Consider the following 23,012-nt stretch of genomic DNA (forward strand, 5'->3'; position numbering starts at 1 on the left):
TTCTCGGTGCCTTTCTCTGTATCAGTAGAATTCAAGAGAAAATCATCCTCAGTGAAAACTTCAAAGTTATTTATATAAATTCCTGTTAATCTAGAATATAAACTATAGAAGTCAGCCAGCTCAAATGACCACTAAATGTCCATATTAGAATAATAGAATAAGATGCCCATGTTCTGTAGATTTCAGTTTGATTCTGTTTAATCAGATGAAGTACCCAAGAACTTTACATAAGGCACAGCAATATACTTTTTCTTCTCTTTCATACTATTTGGGGTTTAAAACGGCACATTTGTTAAAGGGCTCTGCCACTGTGATGGTACAGGTGGATGGATGAGTTTCCAAGTGTAAAATTGAAGAGAGTGATCCCTGACACTTCACACAGGTGCTATCAGGAATCATCCTGTTTTCTCAGCGTTGGAGGTTCTGATATAGGAATGGCATGATATACAAATTTCTTTCATTTGCAACACGTAGAGTTATATACTAACATCAGGCCAGCCTGTTTACAGAAAATGAGGATGTGTAAACCACATATAGAGACTTCCTATTTTAAATAAATGATAAATCCTAAAATTCCCTATTGATGCTTCATCAAAATATCTTATCCTTGATTTAGAGCTGATATGGATGTTTCCATATATTCTAGAGACTACGTGCTCACTGAACTTATTTCAGACAGTTGGTTCTGATGGGCTTCGCACCTTACTTCCTACACTCCCCCATCTCACTCTACAAATATGAACATTGGTAGAGCAAAATCTTGTTAGGTTTAATTAATAGGGAAAGTTTTATTTACTTCAGCTTCACAAGATGAGAATTTCACATAGTAATTAAGTTCTTCACAGGCTTGAATACAAAGATGTAATATTTTCAGGAATATAAAATTATAAAGAAAATATTTTTTAAGATATATTGAGTTTCTGTGTGTGTGCATGTGTGTGCATGTGTGTGTGTGTGTGTGTGAAAACAGAATATTGAGGAAGGGAGGTTTTTAATATGGGAATAGTGTTGTCTAAGTCTATTTAGACTTTGGAGGAATCCAAACCTTAGGAATGAGAATGCCAGATTTATAACTAGTAGAAATTCTTATAGATTGGCAGCATATATATTAATATGCATGCATTTGATGGACTCAGATGTGTTTTCCTAATGCTTTATTGGTTTTTAGCTGCAAATATTTAAAATTGGAATATGTCTGAATAAAAGAGACTTTCTTATCACCTTTCTTTTACCTTACAATACCTTGGACAGAAAAGGCCTCCTATAAATATTGACTGAATGGAACACTCACTAGGGTTTCTGAATAAGCAAAGAAACAAAACAAATGTGGGGGTAGTACAAATAATGTTGAAAGTCAGCAATTACACAGTAACTGTATAGTGAAATTCTAAAAAGATTAGGACATCATTTATTTTTAACAATTTACTTAAATTGTTGAAAGTAGTTTCTTTTGCCATCCTGCCGCTCACTACTCAGGCTCCCTAGAGTTTGTCTATGCATGAAGCTAGAAATTTAAAACTGAATTTTTTAAGAGGGCAAATATTACTTGAGGGATATTTCCAAGTGAGTTTCATTGAACTTCCAAATCGAATTACACTCTGCTGAAATGCGAAGTGCTTGCCATCTGGGTGGCTGTTTCGCTTATTCAGAAAAGAAATCAAATCATAAGGGCCCTCCAAACTAAACACAGAAGTTATAGAATAATTCCTCCAAAGAGAAGAAATAAAAATATAATTCTTCACATTTATCCACTAGCTTTCATCCCAAAGTACCTTTGAGAGATCATTCATTCACTGTGGAAATGCAGCAGCCACTGGGATGGAAATCTGATAACCTATGTCAGCCAGCAGCTCTTTAATGGAGAGGAAGTAGAAATAACTTACCCAATTGAAAGAGCAGCAGGAATTTGGGCTGGAAAAATGGAGCTACCTGAGTTGGAATTTGGCAAGCTCCATGTAGCTTACTCTGACAGGGAAAGAATGCATTAATGTGGTATTTTCTGACCACACATGTTCACTGCGGATAGGATGGGACAAGAAAGACTCTAGGAGAAAAGATGGCCATTTTTAGAACATTGCTCCTTCTTTGTTTCTTTGTTAATCACTCCTCACACTTAACATTTAATACCTGCTCATTAACATGCAGTTTCATGGTAAGAAAAAAACTTGATTTTGTAACAAAACTCATAAAACTAACAAGGCTCTCAAAGAAGAAAAAAATGCTCACAAATCACAGACTTTCTTATAATTTCTTTACTTTAGATACAGTTTATTTCACTTACCTTAAATTGATGTGGAATAAAAGCTTACTGTAAAATTGAATAAAAGAATGAAGATTATTTGCTAGATGAAACACAAGTTAATGAATGTATTTTTATTAAGCTTTTAATTTACTAACAAAATATTAATAACTTGTAATGGTTCTATGTGAAACAGAGTAAAACGAGCTCCTTATTGAGCTATTTTTTATATGTTCAGAACCAATCAAAAGGAAATTATCTGTTAATTAGGCTTACTCTTCAAAAGTCATTTGGTATTAACATAATTTATTTTTGTGGCATGTAAATTCATATCTCGGGAGTAATATTTCTACATGTTTAGCCACGTTCACTAACATCATATTTAAAGTAGTTTTAAGTATACAAGACATTACAACCTGGTTTTAAAAAGTTTGTTGAAACAATGAATATTTAGTAAATGAATTGCTACCTTACTTACCCATACTTTTCAATTCCCAGAGATACTAGGATACTAGGTACTTGCCACTAAATTGGTAGGTTTGGTGACTGGTCGAATAAAAATTCAGGACACATTTTCTGTATACTATATATTATTTTGGCCAAAAGGAAAAATAATAGTTGACTATATTTCATCAGTTATATATGATGTATTATTGCATTATTCTCCTTATAAAGTTGATAACACCTTCAGTAACTTTAGGATTTCCCTTATAATTTGCCTTCTCAGTTCTATTGCCTTTTTTTTTTTCCAGAACTTTTCATTCTGTGCCAGGTTTGTATTATCAGTTCCAGGTGTAAGTTAATACCTACCATACCTGAAGTGCCTACAGTAGACTAACATTCATGTTATATAATATATATTACATGTAACTAGTTTTAGGGGAACAACACTCTAATTTGTCATGTACTTTTTAACACCTGCTTTGAAAGTGTGAGCTTTGTTGTTGGGATATTTTTAGGGTGCTTCTTAAGTTCAAGGCTTACTAAAGGATTACTTCAACAAATAACCACAAATGTTTTACAGCCACTCAAATTTTATTTTTATGTTTTTTTTGTCCTATGTTACTATTTCTAGGAAATAAAGCTACAAAAGTTTACAGCCACTGAAGATTTTTCCCTGCACTTTCATCCATAACAACGAGACCTTTGTGACTATATCTCCCCATTACCAATTCTTTGAATTAAAGGTCAATGTTGATTGAATGATAGGGAGTTGCAAGAATAATTTAAGTGATTATTTCAAGCTCCTAATAACATTAAAACCTTTTTAAATAAATAAATGTTTCTTTTAAATTAATTCAGGGCGGAATTATAAATGAATAGCTTTTTCACAAAATAGGGCTTGATAATATTGAAAAATAAATGAAAAAGTCTAAATGAAGGTAAAATATGGCTTCATCATTTTAACCTCTATAAATGTAACAAGTGAATGTGCTAGCTCATTTTTTTAATTCATCCCAACTGTATAACAACTTAGACAAAGTTATTTTCTTATCACGTTTCTGTCCCTAAAGAATATCTGTACTTTCTTACCCCATACTGCTGCTCTCTCACATTCGGCTGAAGGCCAATTATCCACATGCTTACTGTTGCTTCTGGCCACAACTGCTAGTCTCCAAGGAGCTGTTTGAATTTTTTGCTTAAGGTTTCTTCAAAACAAACAAAACAAAATCAAAGTTAGAAGGAAAAAAGTTCTACACTTCAATTCCCCATTGACCTTCTCTCCCTTAGGAATCTGACTTGACCATGTCGGCATTGATATCACTGGTTCGCCACCAGGACAACTCAGAGAACCACCCTGGGTGCCCACAGGTGTAGACAAACAGGCTCAGAACACTTTTCTTCTTCTTTCAGGCCTCAGAAACTGCCTTCCTAACCTTGGGAGCTAGCGCTGGCTACCTGCCAAAACAAAACAAACAAAAAGGCCCGACAACAACTATGTAACCATAAACCAAACAAAAACACATCATTTCCAGTTTCAGCATTCTAAGCCAAATGTGAGGGTGAACTGGGATGACAGATTTTATGGGTCATTTTTATCCATCTTTACATTCTCCAGTGCATTTTGTTTCTTTTTGCAGTTATGCATGTCACAGTCACTCTACACAATAGTGCATCTAAAGTAGAATAATTTTCTCACAAAATTATGCAGGTCAGTCATGAAATGAGCCAATTAAATCAGCCTTTAACCATGTGCTTTCCTTGAGGTAAATGTATTCCACATTAGATTTGGAGACATTTACAGCATAAATAAGAGAAATGCTTAAGTAAATCATAAAAAGATAAGAAAGGCATAAAAAACTACTGTGAATTTTTCTCACTAAACAATTGAGATCTATATTTTCAGTATGGTGAATAAAATCTCTAGTTGATTAACAAAAAGTCTATGAGCAAAACTCAGTAAATTCCAAAAAAATAGAGTGTAAGGCAATGAAATACTCTTAACTATAACTTCAATTAGAGTTTGTATAGAGTCTATAAAAAAGGAGTTGTGTACAAAGATATTTTAATGATGCATTTTAGCTTAGAATTATTTACAGTGGAATTGTTTTTTTATATCGTCAGGAGTCAAATGACTGTATCACTTTCTTTCAAATAAACAATTTAGTGTAAATAATGTTTTGGGAGCTGAAAGTAATTGGAAACAAATAGTAGAAGAAAATGGAATCCCTATGTTCATGAATTAATATAATTGAATAACAAGTCTTGAGGAGCAAAAATGCTTTAAAAAACTCTGTTAACTCATTCAAATCCCTAAGAGTTTTTCTTTTTTGTGATGTTTCCCCATGAGGTAGTTTTAAAATATCAGAATCTCATCCAGAGTTTTTCATATTGTATTTCATAGCTTTTTAACTTAAACATGTAACAGAGTTTTAGATATATTCATTTATTAATTCATTATGTCATTCATTTGATTTGACAAATGTATATTGAACGTTTTCTGTATTCCAGACACAGTACAAGGTACTGGAATATATAAGACACATGAAGAAGAATATATAATATATAAAAGAATATATAAGACACATGAAGAAGTCTGCATTCTAGTGAGGCATGATGTCAAACACATAAGGAGTTAAACAACATGTAGTAGGACGAGCACTATGATAGAATAGGCAGGGGTGCTATGGTGGTACTGTGAAACTAACAAGTTTTGCCATGGAAGGATTCATGGAGAAAGTGAGCAATAGCTAGGTAAATGTGAAGGAAAGGGGGAAGGAGGTGAATAAATCCAGGAAAAAAAAGAGGGGACAGCAGAGAGACCATAAAAGCTTCTCAGGTTTAAGCAATCACTTGTAGGTCTCTCTAATTCTGCAAATACCGAGACCATTGGATATTGAATGTTCTTGTCAAGGTCAAACAGCGTATTTCAAGCTGGAGGCTTGGTTTGCCAGACTTCCAACGCAGAACTATTCCCAGTATTCTCGTATCTGTACATAGAGACTGTTGTTGAGCATGACATTGATAAGTTACATTCACCTGTCAAAATATCCTGCAGATGTGTTTTACTTTTTAATTATAGCCACACCTGACCATTTAAAATTAACATAACATCAGTTCCCAACAGAAGTCAGTACTCTAATGATGAAAAATAATACATGGCATACAAATCAAATATCAAAATAGATTATATCCTGGTTGTTGACTAAGCTAACAGTTATGAAATATCATGTCTCTGTAGACATAGAAAAACAAAAACTTGGGTAGTTCTGTTCTTATCATTGAAACTGTAAAGCACATCTTACTATATATGAGAAACTTTTTATTTTTAATTCATGAAAACATGATTTATTCAGATGTTAATTTTGCTATCTGTAAAATACCAAAATATTGATTTACAGATTTTCTTTAACTATACCAAATAGCTATAGTTTCAAAGTAAAGCTTTTAATTGTAAACTATATATTTACTATAAATGGTATCAATCACTATAATGATGGTGAGTACCTTTGTTCATTTAATTACTATTAGGTAACAGTTCCTAAAACTTTACTCTAATTTATTATTTTATGTTATAGTGTTTATTTTTTCTTAGGAAAGTATTTTACCAAATATCATTATTGCTTGTTACTATGAATTTACCAACTGAGGTACACCAGTCAGGGAATTAAAACATCTTTTTTTTTTCCTTTGTGCAGAAAACCAGCCCTGAATATAGTATTATTCGTATCATAGGGTTGCCATCTAGTGGATCCTAGAGGTACTTGTTTGTTAACTTGATAGAATTGATTAAAATAAGTGGAACTTTGAAACATTGTCCCAAATTGGGCACAAGAGAATAAAATTAATGCGAAGCAATATAAAGATTAGTTTCTCATAAGAATAATTTCAGATATGAAAGTTCTAGAAAGATTTTAGAAAATGAAATCAAATATTAAAAACTTACAAAATAAAAAACTGTCAGGACTTTTAAGAAATCAGTATTTTGTCCAATGTATGCATAAATATTAATCCCAGACAACATAAGAAAAATAAGTCACATTTAAAAAAAATTTAAATAATAGACTTTATGTTTTTAGATGGGAAATATAATCAAGTATAATAATTCAAAACAAAAAATATCTCAGAAATTTACTCATCCTGGTGGTTCAATAGTGATCAACTCTTTTACGGTCAGCTTTTTTATTAATCACATAAAGACGGTGATCCCCAGGCTTTATGATGAGTCCAGCGTGACTCTCTGTGACCCAGGTTCAAGGGGTTCAGAATCCCACGTGTGGCTTGTACCCCTCACCACCGAATGCATTTTATCTCAAAATAGTCTTTCTGCACTTTTGAATTTAAAATTTCTGATGAGGATAGCATCATACTCGTGTATATTATGTTACTTTCTTCCCCCTTCTATTACCAAAGAACATGTTTAAATAAGGGTTTTTATATAATTTTCTCTACCAAGTTGTATTTTCTTAGGTCCAGATGTGGAGCATCTTTGTTTTACAGTTTCTGTTATTTGTCTTATCACACCTCTCACTTAGCATACAGGATAAACTCAGTGAATACAGTTCTTTTTCAAATGTTATCTTGAAAATTTTTAAATACGGGGAATTGACAGAGGAGTAAAATTTATACCTGTATGCCCTTAACCTCTGATGTACAAATTGTTAATGTTTTACCCCAGTTGCTTCTTTCTCTGTCTTTTATAATATGTATAGTTTAAAAGTGAATTTCTTTGTGAAAAACTTATATTTATGTTTATATCCTATATAGTTTTTAAGAATTCATAGTGCATTTTGAAAACAGAAAAAATAATTTACAATTACTTGGCTATTTATAAAAGAAAAAGTTTATAATTAAATTTCTAAAATCGTATTTATCTTAAGCCTTTGAATTCAATTTCTACTTCATTATTCTATTTCTAAATCTGGTATAACAAAAACAATCATCTTTACTTTTCAAGAATTAAATCAGTTAACTAAACATGAAAATAAACTTCCTTACAAAGTGTCCCATTTACAACTCAGTTGATTTCTTTCTCAAAATTTAAATCATAAAAATATATTTAATCTAAGTTTTTAAAAGCTTTAAAGACTTCACCTTAGAAAAACCTTCATAGATATTAAAATAGTTTGTAAATTCTATACAACAACATTTATAAATATGACACTCATCTTTTAAATTCTGTTTATATACTTGGTCAAATTTGTCTGTCTGTACCTTTAATAATTCAAATTCCAAAACCGAGCATGCAGCTACAATATGTGAATTTGGAAACACAGTTTGTTTGAATGCTCTCAAACTTCAGCACATTAAATACCATGTGGCCACCTTTCACATTTAACAGAAAAACCTTAGTACTTTGGGTTTAGTGTGGGCATCATCTCTGTTTGTAAACCTGACCAGAGTTATAGGACACTCATTAAGAAAATAATCTTACCACCCTAAATTGAGGTTGCTGTTTCCAGTGATCTGCTGCTGTCATTTTTTTCTTTTTTTTTAAAGATTTTATTTATTTATTTTTTAGAGAGGGAAGGGAGGAAGAAAGAGGGAGAGAAACATCAATGCGCTGTTTCTGGGGGCTGTGGCCTGCAACCCAGGCATGTGCCCTGACCGGAAGTCAAACCTGTGATGCTTTGGTTCGCAGCCCATGCTCAATCTACTGAGCTATGCCAGCCAGGGCAGTCATTTTTTTCTTAATCAGAGATTTTGCAATGGACAGGACCTGGAGGCTGCGGAGGCCCGGAACAGCTCCCATGGCATCACTGATGGGCACACTGTCTTTTGTTGTCACTTCGACAACAGAGGACACCAAGTCCCTGTGCTTGAGAGGTGTTGGTCTTTCTGGGCTTCCAGTTACAGCCTTGTGTTATTTTTCTGTTATTAAACTTTTCTTTCTTTCCTCATGTCTTTCTTTCTGGCTGGCTCCAGACACATTGTAATTTCTTGAGACATGGCATTCATTTTTGTGCTCCTCAATCTGATTTAGGTCTGCCATCTCTACCACATGTCACAGCTAACTCCAATTGTTAGGTTGACTGCCAGATTAAATTATATACCCTATAGCTTTCCTATGTAAGTAGCCGATTTACAAATTAAATGTCAACTAGCTGGATTTACACAACTTTGTCAGACTTTGTGGATTCCACACTAAAATCATGTTGATGGAAGCCATTTCCTATTACAAAAAAGATTTTAGTTAGCTGACTCTCATATACGAATAATAATGATAATACCCTGATGATGTGATTTTTAAAAGTTTAATAAGATTAAACCACGTTATTTATCAAATGCTCATATAAGTCTTAGCATGTGCCAGCTACTTTTTAAAGTTCTTTACCCTTTTGGGTGCTATTCCTATTAATAAATAAGGAAACTGAGAGGTTAAACAACTTGCCCAAGTTCTCACAGCTGGTAAGTAGCAGAATCAGGATTGAAACTGGAAGTCTGACTATACCATGCATGCACTTAACAATAATATTAATTTCATAAGGTTGTATTTATCATAAGCCTAGATGTGGCTGACTGTAGTTGTGGTTTATACACTGCCTTCAGATCCAGAAATAAGCACTGACTTCTTTTTAACTGATGTTTCCATGTAGGCACTGAACTGTTTGCTGGCCTCTACAGTGACTACTGGGGCAGAGATGCGGCAGTGTTCCGGAGCATGGGGCGCCTGGCTCACATCCGCACTGAGCATGATGACGAACGCCTGTTGAAAGGTAGGGCTGAGGGAAAAAAAGTATGTAAATCAGAATTAAACGTAAATCTAGAATTCATAAGGAATTCGCCATTTAGTGATAATAACTACAAGGGTAATATATATTTTTACAAATTTTAGGATTTTTAAAATTAGCAACATTTATGTATTAAAATATTATATATGTGTATATCATCTTATATCAACATGATTTGACTTTATTATAAAACCAAATTATATTTACAACAATGATTAGAAATAAGTATTCAGACCTGGCTGGTGTGGCTCAGTGGATTGAGTGCTGGCCTGAGAACCAGAGGGTTGCCAGTTCAATTCCCAGTCAGGGCACATGCCTGGTTTGCAGGCCAGGTCCCCCGTAGGGGGAGCATGAGAGGCAACCACACATTTGATGTTTCTCTCCCACTCTTTCTTCCTCCCTTCCCCTGTCTCTAAAAATTAAATAAAATCTTTTTAAAAAATAGAAATAAGGATTCATATTAAGAAAGCAAAGCAAATACATGAAAAGTAAAAAGCACTTTTATCCAATAAGTTGTTATATCAGTTGGCACCATTTTAGATGAATTGATTGCTTTGCTCATTTTAATAGGATCACATTGCACTTTAGAGACAAATAAAACACTAGGAAAATCACTAGCCATTCATTGACATAGAATTCTTTGTAAGGAATTATTTATATGTTTTTGCACACTGGTGTACCTAAGGACTAAAACATCATTTTATGGTGAGTGTTGCCATTATTCTCAGCCTTTTTATTAAGTTTTAAAGTGCACAGTTATTATTGGCAGTATGTTATTATTAAAATATTTCACCGTCGATATCAATCAAAGCTTATTCCCTGAGATACTTTAAACTACAAACACAAAAACTTAAATTTTCTATCTTAAAATTAAAATGGTCTTTCATGAACTAGACTGCTGTATAATTTATGAATTTAAAAATAGACTTCTTTCCTAAAATATTTTGCAGATATTTATACTGATCTTTTATATGTATGGGAAGAAATTATTTATGGAGATTCCAATGTGTTTTTCTATGAATGTGTTTCAAGTCTATAAACATGGTGTTCAAAATTTTTTTCTCCTGACTATTATTTTCCAGTTAAACTGTCCTCTGGTATTTCAAAGAAAACTTGTTTATTGCAAATAAAATGATGATGGCTACATGATTTTTAACACATTTAATGTAAAATTTCAAGGAAAATATTTCTTCATAAAGAATTAAAGTTAAACTGAAGCTTCCATGTGATATATAATTGATTTAAGTAACTTACTATTTTGTGATAATAACTATTGTAATTTTCTTTTTATTCTTCTGTAGAACCAAAATTTGTAGGTTCATATATGATTGCTGACAATGAAGACCGAGATGACAACAAAGTGTATTTCTTTTTTACTGAGAAGGCCCTGGAAGCAGAAAACAATGCCCACGCCATTTACAGCAGAGTGGGGCGACTTTGCTTGGTGAGAAACACATTTCTCCCTCATTAAGCTTCCTTATCTCATGATCTATGGGCAGGCCTTTGTTAGTGTTTCTACTTTAAAATATTTACCACTATTCTGTAGGCTGTCTAAAATTTGTATTTACTATCTCATCTTTATACTTTATATTCAGTGAAAGTTTTCTCTTAGGGGAACTTTGCATTTTGTACGATTTCCTCATTTTCAAAGCCATACTAAAGAAATAGAGTATTATTAAGTTGTTCTTCCTCCCCCACAGAAGTTTGAGCTCCATTTTAAAAAGTTAACTTAAGCAATTTTTTAGTTTCTTTAGTCTACATTCTAAGTATTATAATTTACATAAGTATGTTTCAACAGTGCAGTTGGCTCATTCGGTAGAAAGAAATAATCTGTAGTTTGTTGGGTGTTCAGATGGGTTGTTTGAGAACATTTAAAATCAACTGAAATAGCAATATATATTGAGAGAATGCTAATAATATCATGAGTGTAAAGATACTCTGATATTTAGGATATTTAATAAGTACATTTCAGAAGAAATTGTATATATGTCACTATACATATAGTATGTGTCTGTGTGTACAAATATTTATTACATGTTTTATGCATGTTTGTGTTTATATGTGTATATTTAAAGTTCTTTTTTTCTAAAAGAAGAAAACCAAAAGAATGTTGGGATATTTTTGAGATAAGCAGTTTATTAATAAAATAATAAAGGTTACTGTATTATAAAAGCCCCTACTTTATTCAGAAGAAACTGTTCTATTAACATTGTTTAATACTCATAAAGTATATATAATGGACCAGAGTGAAGTATGCTGGCCAGGCAGAATGTGCAAACCTAAAACTATATTATGACAAATTACATCTGTTATTATTTGAAGTTTATGCTAAATTTTCCATATTAAATGAAAAGCCTGCATGTTTAATGACACAAAATTTGTCATTGGTAAACGTTCTGTGAGTGCCCACTTACCTAGTCTTTGGTTTTCCCAGAATGACGTGGGAGGACAGAGAATACTGGTGAACAAGTGGAGTACTTTCCTGAAAGCGAGACTGGTTTGCTCGGTGCCAGGACTGAACGGAATTGATACATATTTTGATGAATTAGGTAAATATTGGGAGAATTAAATTTTACTCTTCGATGTAGATGCCACTTTATAACCCTCACCATCTCTAGCACATGTGGAAAACTTGCTTTCTGCAGTGTTCAACTTCCAACTTGAAGCAGGTTTCTGTTCTTTCCTTTTGGCGAGGTCCGCGGTGGAGGGCAAAGGAGTTACAGGAACGGAAAGAGACCTCATAGCTTAGTCAGCACTTCATCCTTCCTGAGGCTCAGCTCAAAGCCACGCTGAGCAGCCAAGTGTTTCACTCTTTTGTGATTTACTCATGGTTGTGTGACTGCATGTGAAAATGTGTTTAATGAGTTCTAAACTATTTTGTCAATGTATTTTCTTTACGTGCACAGAAAACTAAAAATACTAAGTAATGTAATGGTGTTTAATTTTTCAGAGGATGTTTTTTTGGTGCACACAAGAGACCACAAGAACCCAGTGATATTTGGACTATTTAACACTACCAGGTGAGAAATCTATGTGGTCAATAATATATTATGGAACAAAATACAACTTCCCCTTCTTGTGTATCTTACTTGGAAATACTATTAACCTGCTCTCTTTCTCATTTTTTATATTTCATAAGTCACCAATTTCTCTTTGTTATCCTATGTTTAAAATTGTTCTTTCATTTTTAAAGCCACAATCTCAATCTAGATATTTATTTGCTTTTGTTTGAATTATCCCAGCATCCTCCTCTGCTCGGTATCCTGATTGTTTCCTTCCCTCTCAGATCCACAACAGAATGACTTTTTTGTCATATAGTTTATGACAAGATATTAATTAGTTCCATGCTATAGAGTCTAGGATAAGTTTTTTACTGAGATCTACACTGGTTAATAACATTATATAAGTTTCTGGTATAAAACATTATAATTCAATATCTGTATACACCAAAGTGTATTCCACAACAAAAGTCTGATTTTTGTCCATCACCATGTATTTGACCCCCTTTGCCCAGTTTTCCCTCCCCTACTCCTTCCCCTCTGGTAACCACCAATCTGTTGTCTGTATCTACAAGTTTGTTTTTGTTTTGTATGTTCATTTGTTTCTTTTTTGTTTTCTATTCCACATGAGTGAAATCATATGATTTTTCTCCTTTTCTGTCTGACTTCTTTGTGAATTGAACTCCAATGGGAAGGAAACGACTAGGATAATTTTTGTCACAGAAAATTGTCATGGAAAATTTTCCAAGTCAGACTCTCAAAGCTATCAATGATACCCACTCAGCTTTCGAGTACTTCCTCTAAGCTCTCTGAAGTTCTGCTTTCAACAGGGTAACACTATCACTGAATCCCAGTATCTACTTCATTAGTTCCTCTCGCTGTGAGTTTGTTTATCTGCTGCTTCTCTTGCTTCCAGCGACTTTCCTTTGCAACACTACTTGTATCAGTTCTTCAATACTTGTCAGTTTTCATCTTCAAGAAATAGTCCTTTGTTCTTAATCACAAAAGACTTTATTTACCCTTTGCTCTGGTTGTCATATTTCTGTGTAGATTTACAGAGAACACATGTTTGAAATTTGCCTTCCATGTTTAAAATTTATATAAGCTGCTCACGTTTAGAGCTTATAATCTATTATTTCCCCTTTTTTATATTTTTATATTTTGTATGCATTGGGAAAATGAATCAGTTTGGTTGAAAGCATGTGTGTGTGTGTGTGTGTGTGTGTGTGTGTGTGTGTGTAATTTCCCCTGGGTCTTTCCAAATAAGGCAGGGTGGAGGTGAGATGACTGGAATGAGAAATGGAAAATACACTTCAATTCTTGAGAAAGGGATCTAATGGTATAGTTTAGTTACTCTTTTGCATTGCCTCAGCCTTAAACTGTGATATTATCATATTTAACTTATTTGCTTAGTGTCTCTCCACAAAACTCCTGTTTAGTTTCCTAGCAGGTGATTTCATATGCTCACTTTGAAAAAATAATGCAGCTCTTTGAATAAGTTTCCTGCTATTGTAAGGAGACCTTTTCTTCAACAGAGAAACATGGAAACAATTTTGCTGTCAGTTGTTCCTTCATGCAAAGGAAAGTAGTCACTATAGATTGGTAGTTATCATGGGCTATAGAAAAACCCTTACTTTTTTTAACTTTATCTTCTCCCTTAGGCCAGTGGAGATTTTATGCATCACATGATAATTCCACAGCTTTGCATCATAAATACAAGCTATGGGACAATCAGTATAGTTTTCTGTGAGTTAATCAGTTTGTAAGCTACTTTCCTAAATGAAAGATAGTGTAATGGATCTGTCTAGATTTCAAAGACAGAACATTATTTTCTTCCATAATTTCAATGGTGAGTATTCAATATGCACATAACAGTTTCCCAGCTGTTTCCTGACGTAAGAGTAGATATTCATAGCATGGTGATCAAAGGTTTATTGCCACTTCAGTTGGGAGACTATCTCTGGTTTTCTCACTATCGCAGGCATTTCCAATTGCTTCAAGGTGTGTTATAGAATGTGTGAATTGATGTTCTAAGACAGCATCATAACTGCTGTTGTACAGGTGTCTCAGAGTGTAGGAACTTTTATATTTATAAAGAACTTTTCATCTTGCAAAGCACTTTCGCATTGACTATTTTAATTCTCACAATGAGGTGGCTAGGGAAATGTGAGGATCTATTCATTTAGATCATGCCACACTAAGAAAGGGCCAAAGTTTTAAAGCAGATCATTTAAAAATGTCAGTTTGTAGAATTTTATTCCATATGCCTCCAGTAAAATATGCCATAGTTAGTTACCTACTGTCTTTATCCTCTGCAAGTAGAAAATTTTATCTAAAAAATAATTTCAATTGCAGTTCTGTAGGTAAAGAATCTAGGTTCTATATAATTTAAATAATTTCCCCCAAATTAATCTATTTCCACTCCAGCACCATTTTCAGTGACCTGGAGGAATTAATGTACAATAAGCTTCTTAATGTCTACATGACCCCAAGGTAAAGAATGGGACAAATACCCCAAATTTTTGTGAGACTTTCACTTGCTATTCAGATAATACACACTGAGAAATCTTAATAAATTTGAATAGAATTTGTAGCAATATTAACAACATGGTGATTAGGAGAACACTGTCTATTCTTAATATAGAGTAACGTACAAGGAGTTAAAACCTTAAAATGAATAATTACGCTTGGAAATGAATCTTTTCAAATATTAAACCCTTATAGTCCTTAATAAAAAATATAAAAACACAACATAAACTTTCACAATAATATAACAAAGTGGTACAACTATCTACTGTTTTATTCTAATGATGTCATTTTAATTTATTATAAATATTAGGCAAATGAATATTAAGTTTTGGAGTTTTAATTCTTGAAATATTACAATAGTTAATATTTCTAGAATATCCTGTGCTTAAGGGATCACAACATTTTTACCCAAAAGACTTCATTCATACAGGTAGTTTGGAAGGCTTGACTAGGTAACCTCTGAGTGAGTGCCATGACAGTGATCGTCTCTCTTTTGTATTTTTCAGTAATATATTCAGAGGACATGCTATATGTGTCTATCATATGTCTAGCATCCGGGCAGCTTTCAATGGACCCTACGCACATAAGGAAGGACCTGAATACCACTGGTCACTCTATGAAGGGAAAGTACCCTATCCACGGCCAGGTTCTGTAAGTTTAGGCATTTAACAAAATATTCTTATTTTGAAAGCCTTTTAGTAATATTGTGTTCACTGTTTCAGATGCTTTACAAAACTTTGCATTAAACAGTTAAATCCTACATATACAAATATGCTTGCATGGTAAAGAAAAATCACTTCTTATATCTAGTTACTACATGTTTGTTATTTAAATATTCTATAGTGGGTACATCTTAACAGCATTATGAAGTATGTATTATCACGGATATTTTGGCTAAGTAACCCCAACTAAAATTTTATTTTTAAGGATGCTGGTGAATACAGTAACAATCAATCAAAGGAGCATCGTATTCCTCCCAGCTTCTGTGGGAGAATTAGTGCTACATATAATTTTCAATCAGGATATACTTTTATATTCTAATATTTGAGTTCTATGCCAAACTAATATTTGGGTTCTGAGCCAGACTTTCTCCTCGGATTGTCACTTTTAGCATCTAAAAGCAGCTTTTCTTCTGTCCCTTCAGAATACTTAGCATCTCATTTACCATTCTTGCTGGCTCCTAGAAGTGCTAATACAAAAGTGCTGCTAGGGTACAGGAAGTTCCATGCCCTACTCTGAACCAGTGCTACCAAGATTTTCCCTCGCCAGCCATTCAAACTTTTGTGCTCATAGCTGCACACATACCTAAAAATGATGATGACTGTGGCAATGGTGATGGTGATGACAGTGATGACTTTGGAATCATGTATCCTGTGTGCAACTAAGTTGGGAAAATGTATGATCATTGCATGAGCTATGTGAGCCACAGAGAACACTTAACTTGTCGTGCAAGTCAAAGTCTACTCTTTATGAGCAGCTGGTGAAAACCCATCACTATGCTGATTCCACAGGTACTTGCAAGTCCAGTAGAAAACCCTTCTACAGAGCCAAAATCCAAAGTGGAAACAAACCTTACCTCCATTAATGAGTGTAAGGCTTTACCATTTCAATCACTCCCCCTCACTAGCTTAAAATTATGACTTCCAGTAAGGCATAAAGTATATTTTATTTCACTCTATTGATTGAAATTACAATTTAAATGGAGAAAACTCACTCCTGTGGCTTTGCTGGAAAAGCTTCTTGAAACCACATGGTATTAAAGATTTGGAGGAAGTGACTGGTTACTGAACTGCTTCCAGGCTGGTCCAAAATGTTTCCAATTATATAGCATGAAAGTGTGCTCATGTGAAAAATTCAGGCCAAATTAACAAACGTAGCCTCAATTTTTCAAACAAACCATTAAAAATTCCCTCTTTGCAGAATCTGATTACTAAACTACTGTATTTATACTCTAACGTGGAAATTTTTTAATCAAGATAACCATGGCAATTGCTGCAGATTCTGAAGGAAAGTATGCAAAATGAGGGAGCGCTTAATGACAAGCATGAGTCAACAGTTAAAGGTACTCATTCCAAGAAGCTGCTATGGTGCTCTTGGATATTTATTTTTAGAGACAGCAATTTAAGAATTGAGACATGTTCTTGCAAATATTTCTGGTTTTCTCAATTTATTCTGTCTAATCCATATAAAAACACTACAAATTCATACAGATTACAGTAGAACAGAGAGGGTTTTTCCTGAACCAGTAATGATGGAATGTGAGCAGGTTCCTATATTACAGGATGAAGTTCTAGTTAGTGAGCCAGCGGGAACCATCACCAGTGATCATCATCATCTCCACAGTGGGAGAGCTGCTTTGTGCTGCTGTGGGGAGGAGAAGATTGAGCACGACAAAGAGGCTTTTTGTTTTCCTCCAAACTATACATTGTTTACCTTCAAATTTTAATTTACAATGTAAGCAAATGAATTTCAGAAAGCAGGGAAAATAACTACAATATTTATGATCTTATACATTTTTACCACCATCAAGCTGTGCCAGTATTAAATATATTGCACTTTTCCAGGATTTCACTACTTTCTGTGTATTTCTGTATGTTTAAGTCATTCAGGGTCTCCTTGCAATTTTTAATGTAGATTTCATTTCTGTAGTAAAGAATATATGATCACTAAATATTTCTAAATGCACAGTTAATTAATCTAGCATATCCACTTTTCTAATTCTTTTCATTATTGATTTTAAATTTGCTCTTTAGATTTAAGGCAAAAAAATGACCTCATCTGCTTGTGTTTTAGTGTGCCAGCAAAGTGAATGGAGGGAGGTATGGATCCACCAAAGACTATCCCGATGATGCTATCCGCTTTGCAAGAAGCCATCCACTTATGTACCAGCCCATAAAGCCTGTCCATAAAAAACCAATACTGGTAAAAACAGATGGAAGATATAACCTGAAACAAATAGCAGTGGATCAAGTAGAAGCAGAGGATGGCCAATATGATGTCTTGTTTATTGGGACAGGTAAAGAGGTTAGAAAGACTCAAGATATTTAAATTGAACCATGTACTCAATAACATTATTAATATTTTAAAAAACTACCTAACAACAAATCTCCTTATGATATATTATCTTTTTATATATTGATTATTTGATGCACTGGAAGAGAGGTTTTGGGGCAGTTACAGCACCTAATTCGTAGTACATAGTCAGTACTTAATATACTTGAACAAATGAGCAAGTGAAGGAGCAAATAACTGATGTTAATAAACAATGCTGGCTCCAAGTAGAACTTATCACAGAGGAGGTAAGGGCTGTAGATGGTTCTCCTGTCATTTCCCAGGGCCATTGCCGACTTTGGCTGCTCAGTAAGGTCTCAAGAATTTTTTAACATTTGGGACAATAACTTCACCTAAACTTAAAATCACAATGTTTATCAGGCTCCATCAGAATCAACCATTTGTACCAAACAGGCCAAGTGTTACTCATAATGGAGTTAAACATTTAGATCAAAGTTATAATATCCTGCATTAATAAAATAAATTATAATAAATATGCTAAAAGTGAAAATTTCAAATAAATCTATAATTTCAGTTGATGCCATACTTTAGATCTAGCTTGTGAAAGAGAACTTGGAATCTTTTGGCATCCAGAGTAATATGTAGAAAATTTTGTCAAGTACTTTAAAATTCTACAGTCATTCAAAAAGTTTTTAAATAATCACTTCTTTATTTTTTCATATGCATTATAATAATTGCTGCAGTGGTTGCTATTTAAAGAATAAGCATTCTATCATACATAACTTTAATCATAGACATATAATTCTAAATAGACATCACATATGCCCGAATCAGGAATCAGGTTATAATATTAATATTGGTACGTGGGCGTTTGCAATCATACATTTTGAAAAAGCAAACATTTAAGTAAGGAAACATTCATCTGATTTCCAGAAATTGATCTCTGGTGCAGGCTACATTTTATCCATTTATTTTAGGAGATTAATGTTAATAACATGCTCTGCACTGTGGGATCAAGATTTAACAAAGCATCAGATTTCTTTAACAAACTTAAATTACCTCAGCCATGAATTCAGTCACAGTGGCATCAACAGAGTTTTTAAAAGAGTTCTATAAACAAGATCATATTTGATAAAGTCAGTTGTGGAAAAAAAGTGTGTTATTTTTAAATGTCCTAGAAAGTAATCCAAAAATATTTTTAGAAATACTTTCTTGTTAGATTAACCAAAGCTATTTGAGAGAATTTCAGGAATATCAGGCATATACTTACATTACCATGAAAACCATGTGTAACTCATAATCATATTGTACCACAGCCTTTCAACACAAAAGAATGTATTTGATGAATGTGCGAGGAATACAACATTGGAAAATCCCACAAATGATAGTTATTTTCCTCCAAGTTTACCAGATACATGCTTTAATATTATCTATCTATCTATCTATCTGTCTATCTATCCATCTATCTATAGAGGGAGTCCTTATTGCAAAATCAGTGGCAAATTAATAATTTTAGTTTCATCTTTACTTTTTTGCTTGATGTAATAGTAATTGTGGGATATTTAATGAGTGTGCTTGGTTATAAAAATTATGATAATTTGTATTATTTTTAGCATATAATATAGGTAGTTGTTATTAGTTTTATTTTAATCAAATTTTATTAACCTAAATACAAGATTTAATAAGTTTTAAACAAATTGATAAATACTATAGTAACTCTTAGATCAGTGCCTCCAAAGTGTTTATTTTTTTACTGGGTTATTTTTAGCACTATACCAATTTTTTATAGGCAAATTAGTGTCTTATTAAATTTTTCATTGTAACTAACAAGAATATCAGGAATAATACAAATTAGGTATGCTTTTAAAGCATGAATGTAAGTGTATAAAATTATCGATAACAATGGAAGCTGAGTGATTAGTACAGGAGCATTTACTACACTCTTCTCTCAATAGTGTATCTTGAAACTTTTCTTATTAAATGTGTGTGTGTGTGTTACCATAGTATTTTGTTCCCTAATGTTAAAACTATATTTTCTTACCTGGAAATATGCTTTATGTAAAAATTTTTATCTCTTCATACAACACAGAAGAAGCTAAAATAATTTGTCTTATATTTTCATCCAAAGATATTTTGACTCCTAACCTTTAATTGGATTTTTGAATCAAGTTATTTAAAAAATAATTATGTACAATTTATGGAGGGTTTTTTTTGGCCAGGCATATAAAGTTATTATTTTTTCTAATTAAAAATATAAATGCATAACAAGTATAAGATATAAAAACATTGTTTTAACCAGCAGTGATTAAGTACTTCATGCATCTATATTTCAAAACTTACTTGAACCCGTTGTCCCTAAGTGGTTTTGAATTGTTTGAAAACCAGATTGTAACAAAACCTCTAGTTTATCTCTCTGTCTCTTTTTTTTCTTACAGATAATGGAATTGTGTTGAAAATAATCACAATTTACAACCAAGAAACAGAATCAATGGAGGAAGTAATTCTAGAAGAACTTCAGATATTCAAGGTATTTTTGGTAAAAAAAAAATGTTATCTATATATAGGTATATATATGTATATATATAGAGATAACATATATATATAGCCAACATTTATGTATTACAGACAATTCCAAGTGAGTTGTGAAAAGGAAAGGCATTATGTCAGTTTTGTTCCCTAACAGGCATGTTGTGAATTCAGAGTGATTTGAAGTGAGGAATGATTTAAAATCTTATTGCATCTTTTATTGTCATAGACTATTCAAATGAAGAGGCCAGTAATTACCTAACTTGAGAAGAATTTCAATATCACATATGAATTCCAGAATCATTATTGCAAAGTTTCATCTTGTCAAAAAGTACAATAAAAACACAGAATTCAAAAATAACAGTAAGTTTTATACTGGAGACACTGTGGTGTGATAAGCACATTATAGCATGCAAATTACACAGAGAATTTACTAAAAAAGAACTCAAAATAATGGAAAAATTAGACATGACAAAAACAATTGTATATATTTATACCCACATATAAACAGAGTCAAGTCTCAGTATTTGTGGCAGTTTTTTTCTCAAAGAGACCTTGAACACTGAATTGGTGAATGCTGGTCATTGGCCCTGGGAGAAACGGAGGTTTGGTTCCTATGAGACTCCAGTCACAACTTTTTGTCAATTGATCAATATATAACCTTGTTTAATGTATGTTTTTGTTTAAAGACACTTTATTTCATTATATGTTGTGGATCGATTCAGTTTACATTGAACTCATGGCCAACAGCTCTGTAATTAACACCTGAACAAAGTTTATCTAACATGCTTAATTTCTCCGTAAGGCATAATGCAGCCTTTTGGACCTTAGGAACTTTATAGAGCACTTCTGCATGGTGGTTAGGGGCCATTTTAAAGACGAAAATTACCAGCAAAAAGGCCAAAAATGTGAAAAATGTGGCATCAAATGAGGCCATAAAAAGGACACTTTACACGTGACAGCTGAAACAAGACGGCACCTTGGATGGACGTCAGCCCCGGCTGCGCACACAGGGCACCTGGGACTGCGCCACTCCGCACCCATGAGTCCCTCAGTAACTGAAAACACCACAGATACTGGGACTGGGGCTGCAATGACTTTTAGCAAGTAGGCAAATCTGCAGACACACAATCTTTAAATAAGAAAGATTGATTATGTATGTATGTAATGAATACATATGAAAATATTCTTATTGATAAACAACAGTTCATTTCACCTTGGCTGTCTAGGAGATTAGATTCCCCCCAACCAGACCCAAAGCTAAACACATTTCTATTTCAACCAGAGCAGCTATGCTTTTGCTTATTTTTCATATCACACCTCTGTGTAAGAATTCATTTCACATCGGAGACCGTAGTGCTCATGTTAACAGCATCCACAGCAGCAGCTTGTTCCTATTAAACCTTAAGAAATATTGTTGACTGAATGAATAAATGAATGCATGCATGTATCATGAAGCATTCTGTAGTTTAAACTATTTTTAAACATTGACAAAGGAAATCAAATTTTCTCTTTCATAAAATAATAATTCTAAGGATAATCAAATCATCCACAGAGTGAATCCCATCGGCCAATTGCTTCACTTGCAGAACTGGCCAGAGTGTGTGGTGTCCCTTAGAGACACTGCAGTCGGCATCACCACCCCAAGAATAATGCATGGACTCTTCCGGCTCTACTATAGAAGGCACTTCCTTTGGAACAGTTCTGAAACAATGAGGTTATTCATCTTGCTCAAAGCATCCTGGGTGCACTGTGATTAACCACAGTAACTCCAACAGAAATGCTTTGTTTAGGGTTGGGTTAAAATAATTAAAGATGACAAGGTTTTTATAGCAATAATACCTACATGATGACATAATAACTGTTTTACTTAACAGTTCAACTACTGTATAAGAAAAACAAAACTCCAACTTGATTGTTTTATTTAAAGATACCCGAGTTTCCAAAGCATGAATAGTATTCAAATGCAAATACAAAAAGTACATTCCAAAACAAATAAGTAAGCTGCTTAAATTATTCACTACTTTTCTCAGCTACATATCTGTCCCACTCTTTTAGAAAAGGTTTTTAAATAGAAAGCTATATTTTAATATTTATATTTACCTACCAGTTTACTAAAATGGAAGCTGTAGATTGCTTGGCATAGAACCACTCACATATAATATGATTTCAGGAGATTATAACCATACTAAGGCATGTTCTTATATTTTCTTTACTAAAAAGGAAACATTTTAATTTTTCAGGATCCAGCTCCTATTATTTCTATGGAAATTTCTTCAAAGAGAGTAAGTTGTGTATTTGTGTGTTCTGTATGTGAGCTCAGGTTGAAGGGTAGAATGGAAGTGCATGTGCTTCTACCTGAACAGGTTACAGTTTTATTCCAACAAAAAATATATAGTGATTCACATGTAATAGATTTTTATTTTTTATTTTTAAAAAGGCATATATGAGTCAATTTATATGTACAATTACATGATATTGTTCCATACTGTTTTGCTAATAGTTTTGTAGAAATAATGGTAACACAAAAAATTT

At 33.2% G+C, this 23,012-nt stretch overlaps 1 protein-coding gene across 2 annotated transcripts in view; it reads left to right on the forward strand.

Moving 5' to 3' along the window:
• The window catches only part of SEMA3E (semaphorin 3E), a 244,158-nt gene that overhangs the window by 194,673 nt on the left and 26,473 nt on the right, over positions 1–23,012 (forward strand). The window contains exons 6-13 of one of the 2 annotated variants that reach the window (XM_045827770.1): positions 9,277–9,396; positions 10,713–10,855; positions 11,846–11,960; positions 12,362–12,431; positions 15,446–15,590; positions 17,733–17,955; positions 20,387–20,487; positions 22,721–22,762. In XM_045827770.1, coding sequence (XP_045683726.1) covers positions 9,277–9,396; positions 10,713–10,855; positions 11,846–11,960; positions 12,362–12,431; positions 15,446–15,590; positions 17,733–17,955; positions 20,387–20,487; positions 22,721–22,762 — 959 coding nt within the window. The remainder of the gene's footprint in view (positions 1–9,276; positions 9,397–10,712; positions 10,856–11,845; positions 11,961–12,361; positions 12,432–15,445; positions 15,591–17,732; positions 17,956–20,386; positions 20,488–22,720; positions 22,763–23,012) is intronic. The other variant, XM_045827771.1, reaches the window with a different exon arrangement.

Source organism: Phyllostomus hastatus, unplaced genomic scaffold (genome assembly GCF_019186645.2).
Source record: "Phyllostomus hastatus isolate PE091 unplaced genomic scaffold, TTU_PhHast_1.1 phas_scaffold_78, whole genome shotgun sequence".
Lineage (NCBI taxonomy): Eukaryota > Metazoa > Chordata > Mammalia > Chiroptera > Phyllostomidae > Phyllostomus > Phyllostomus hastatus.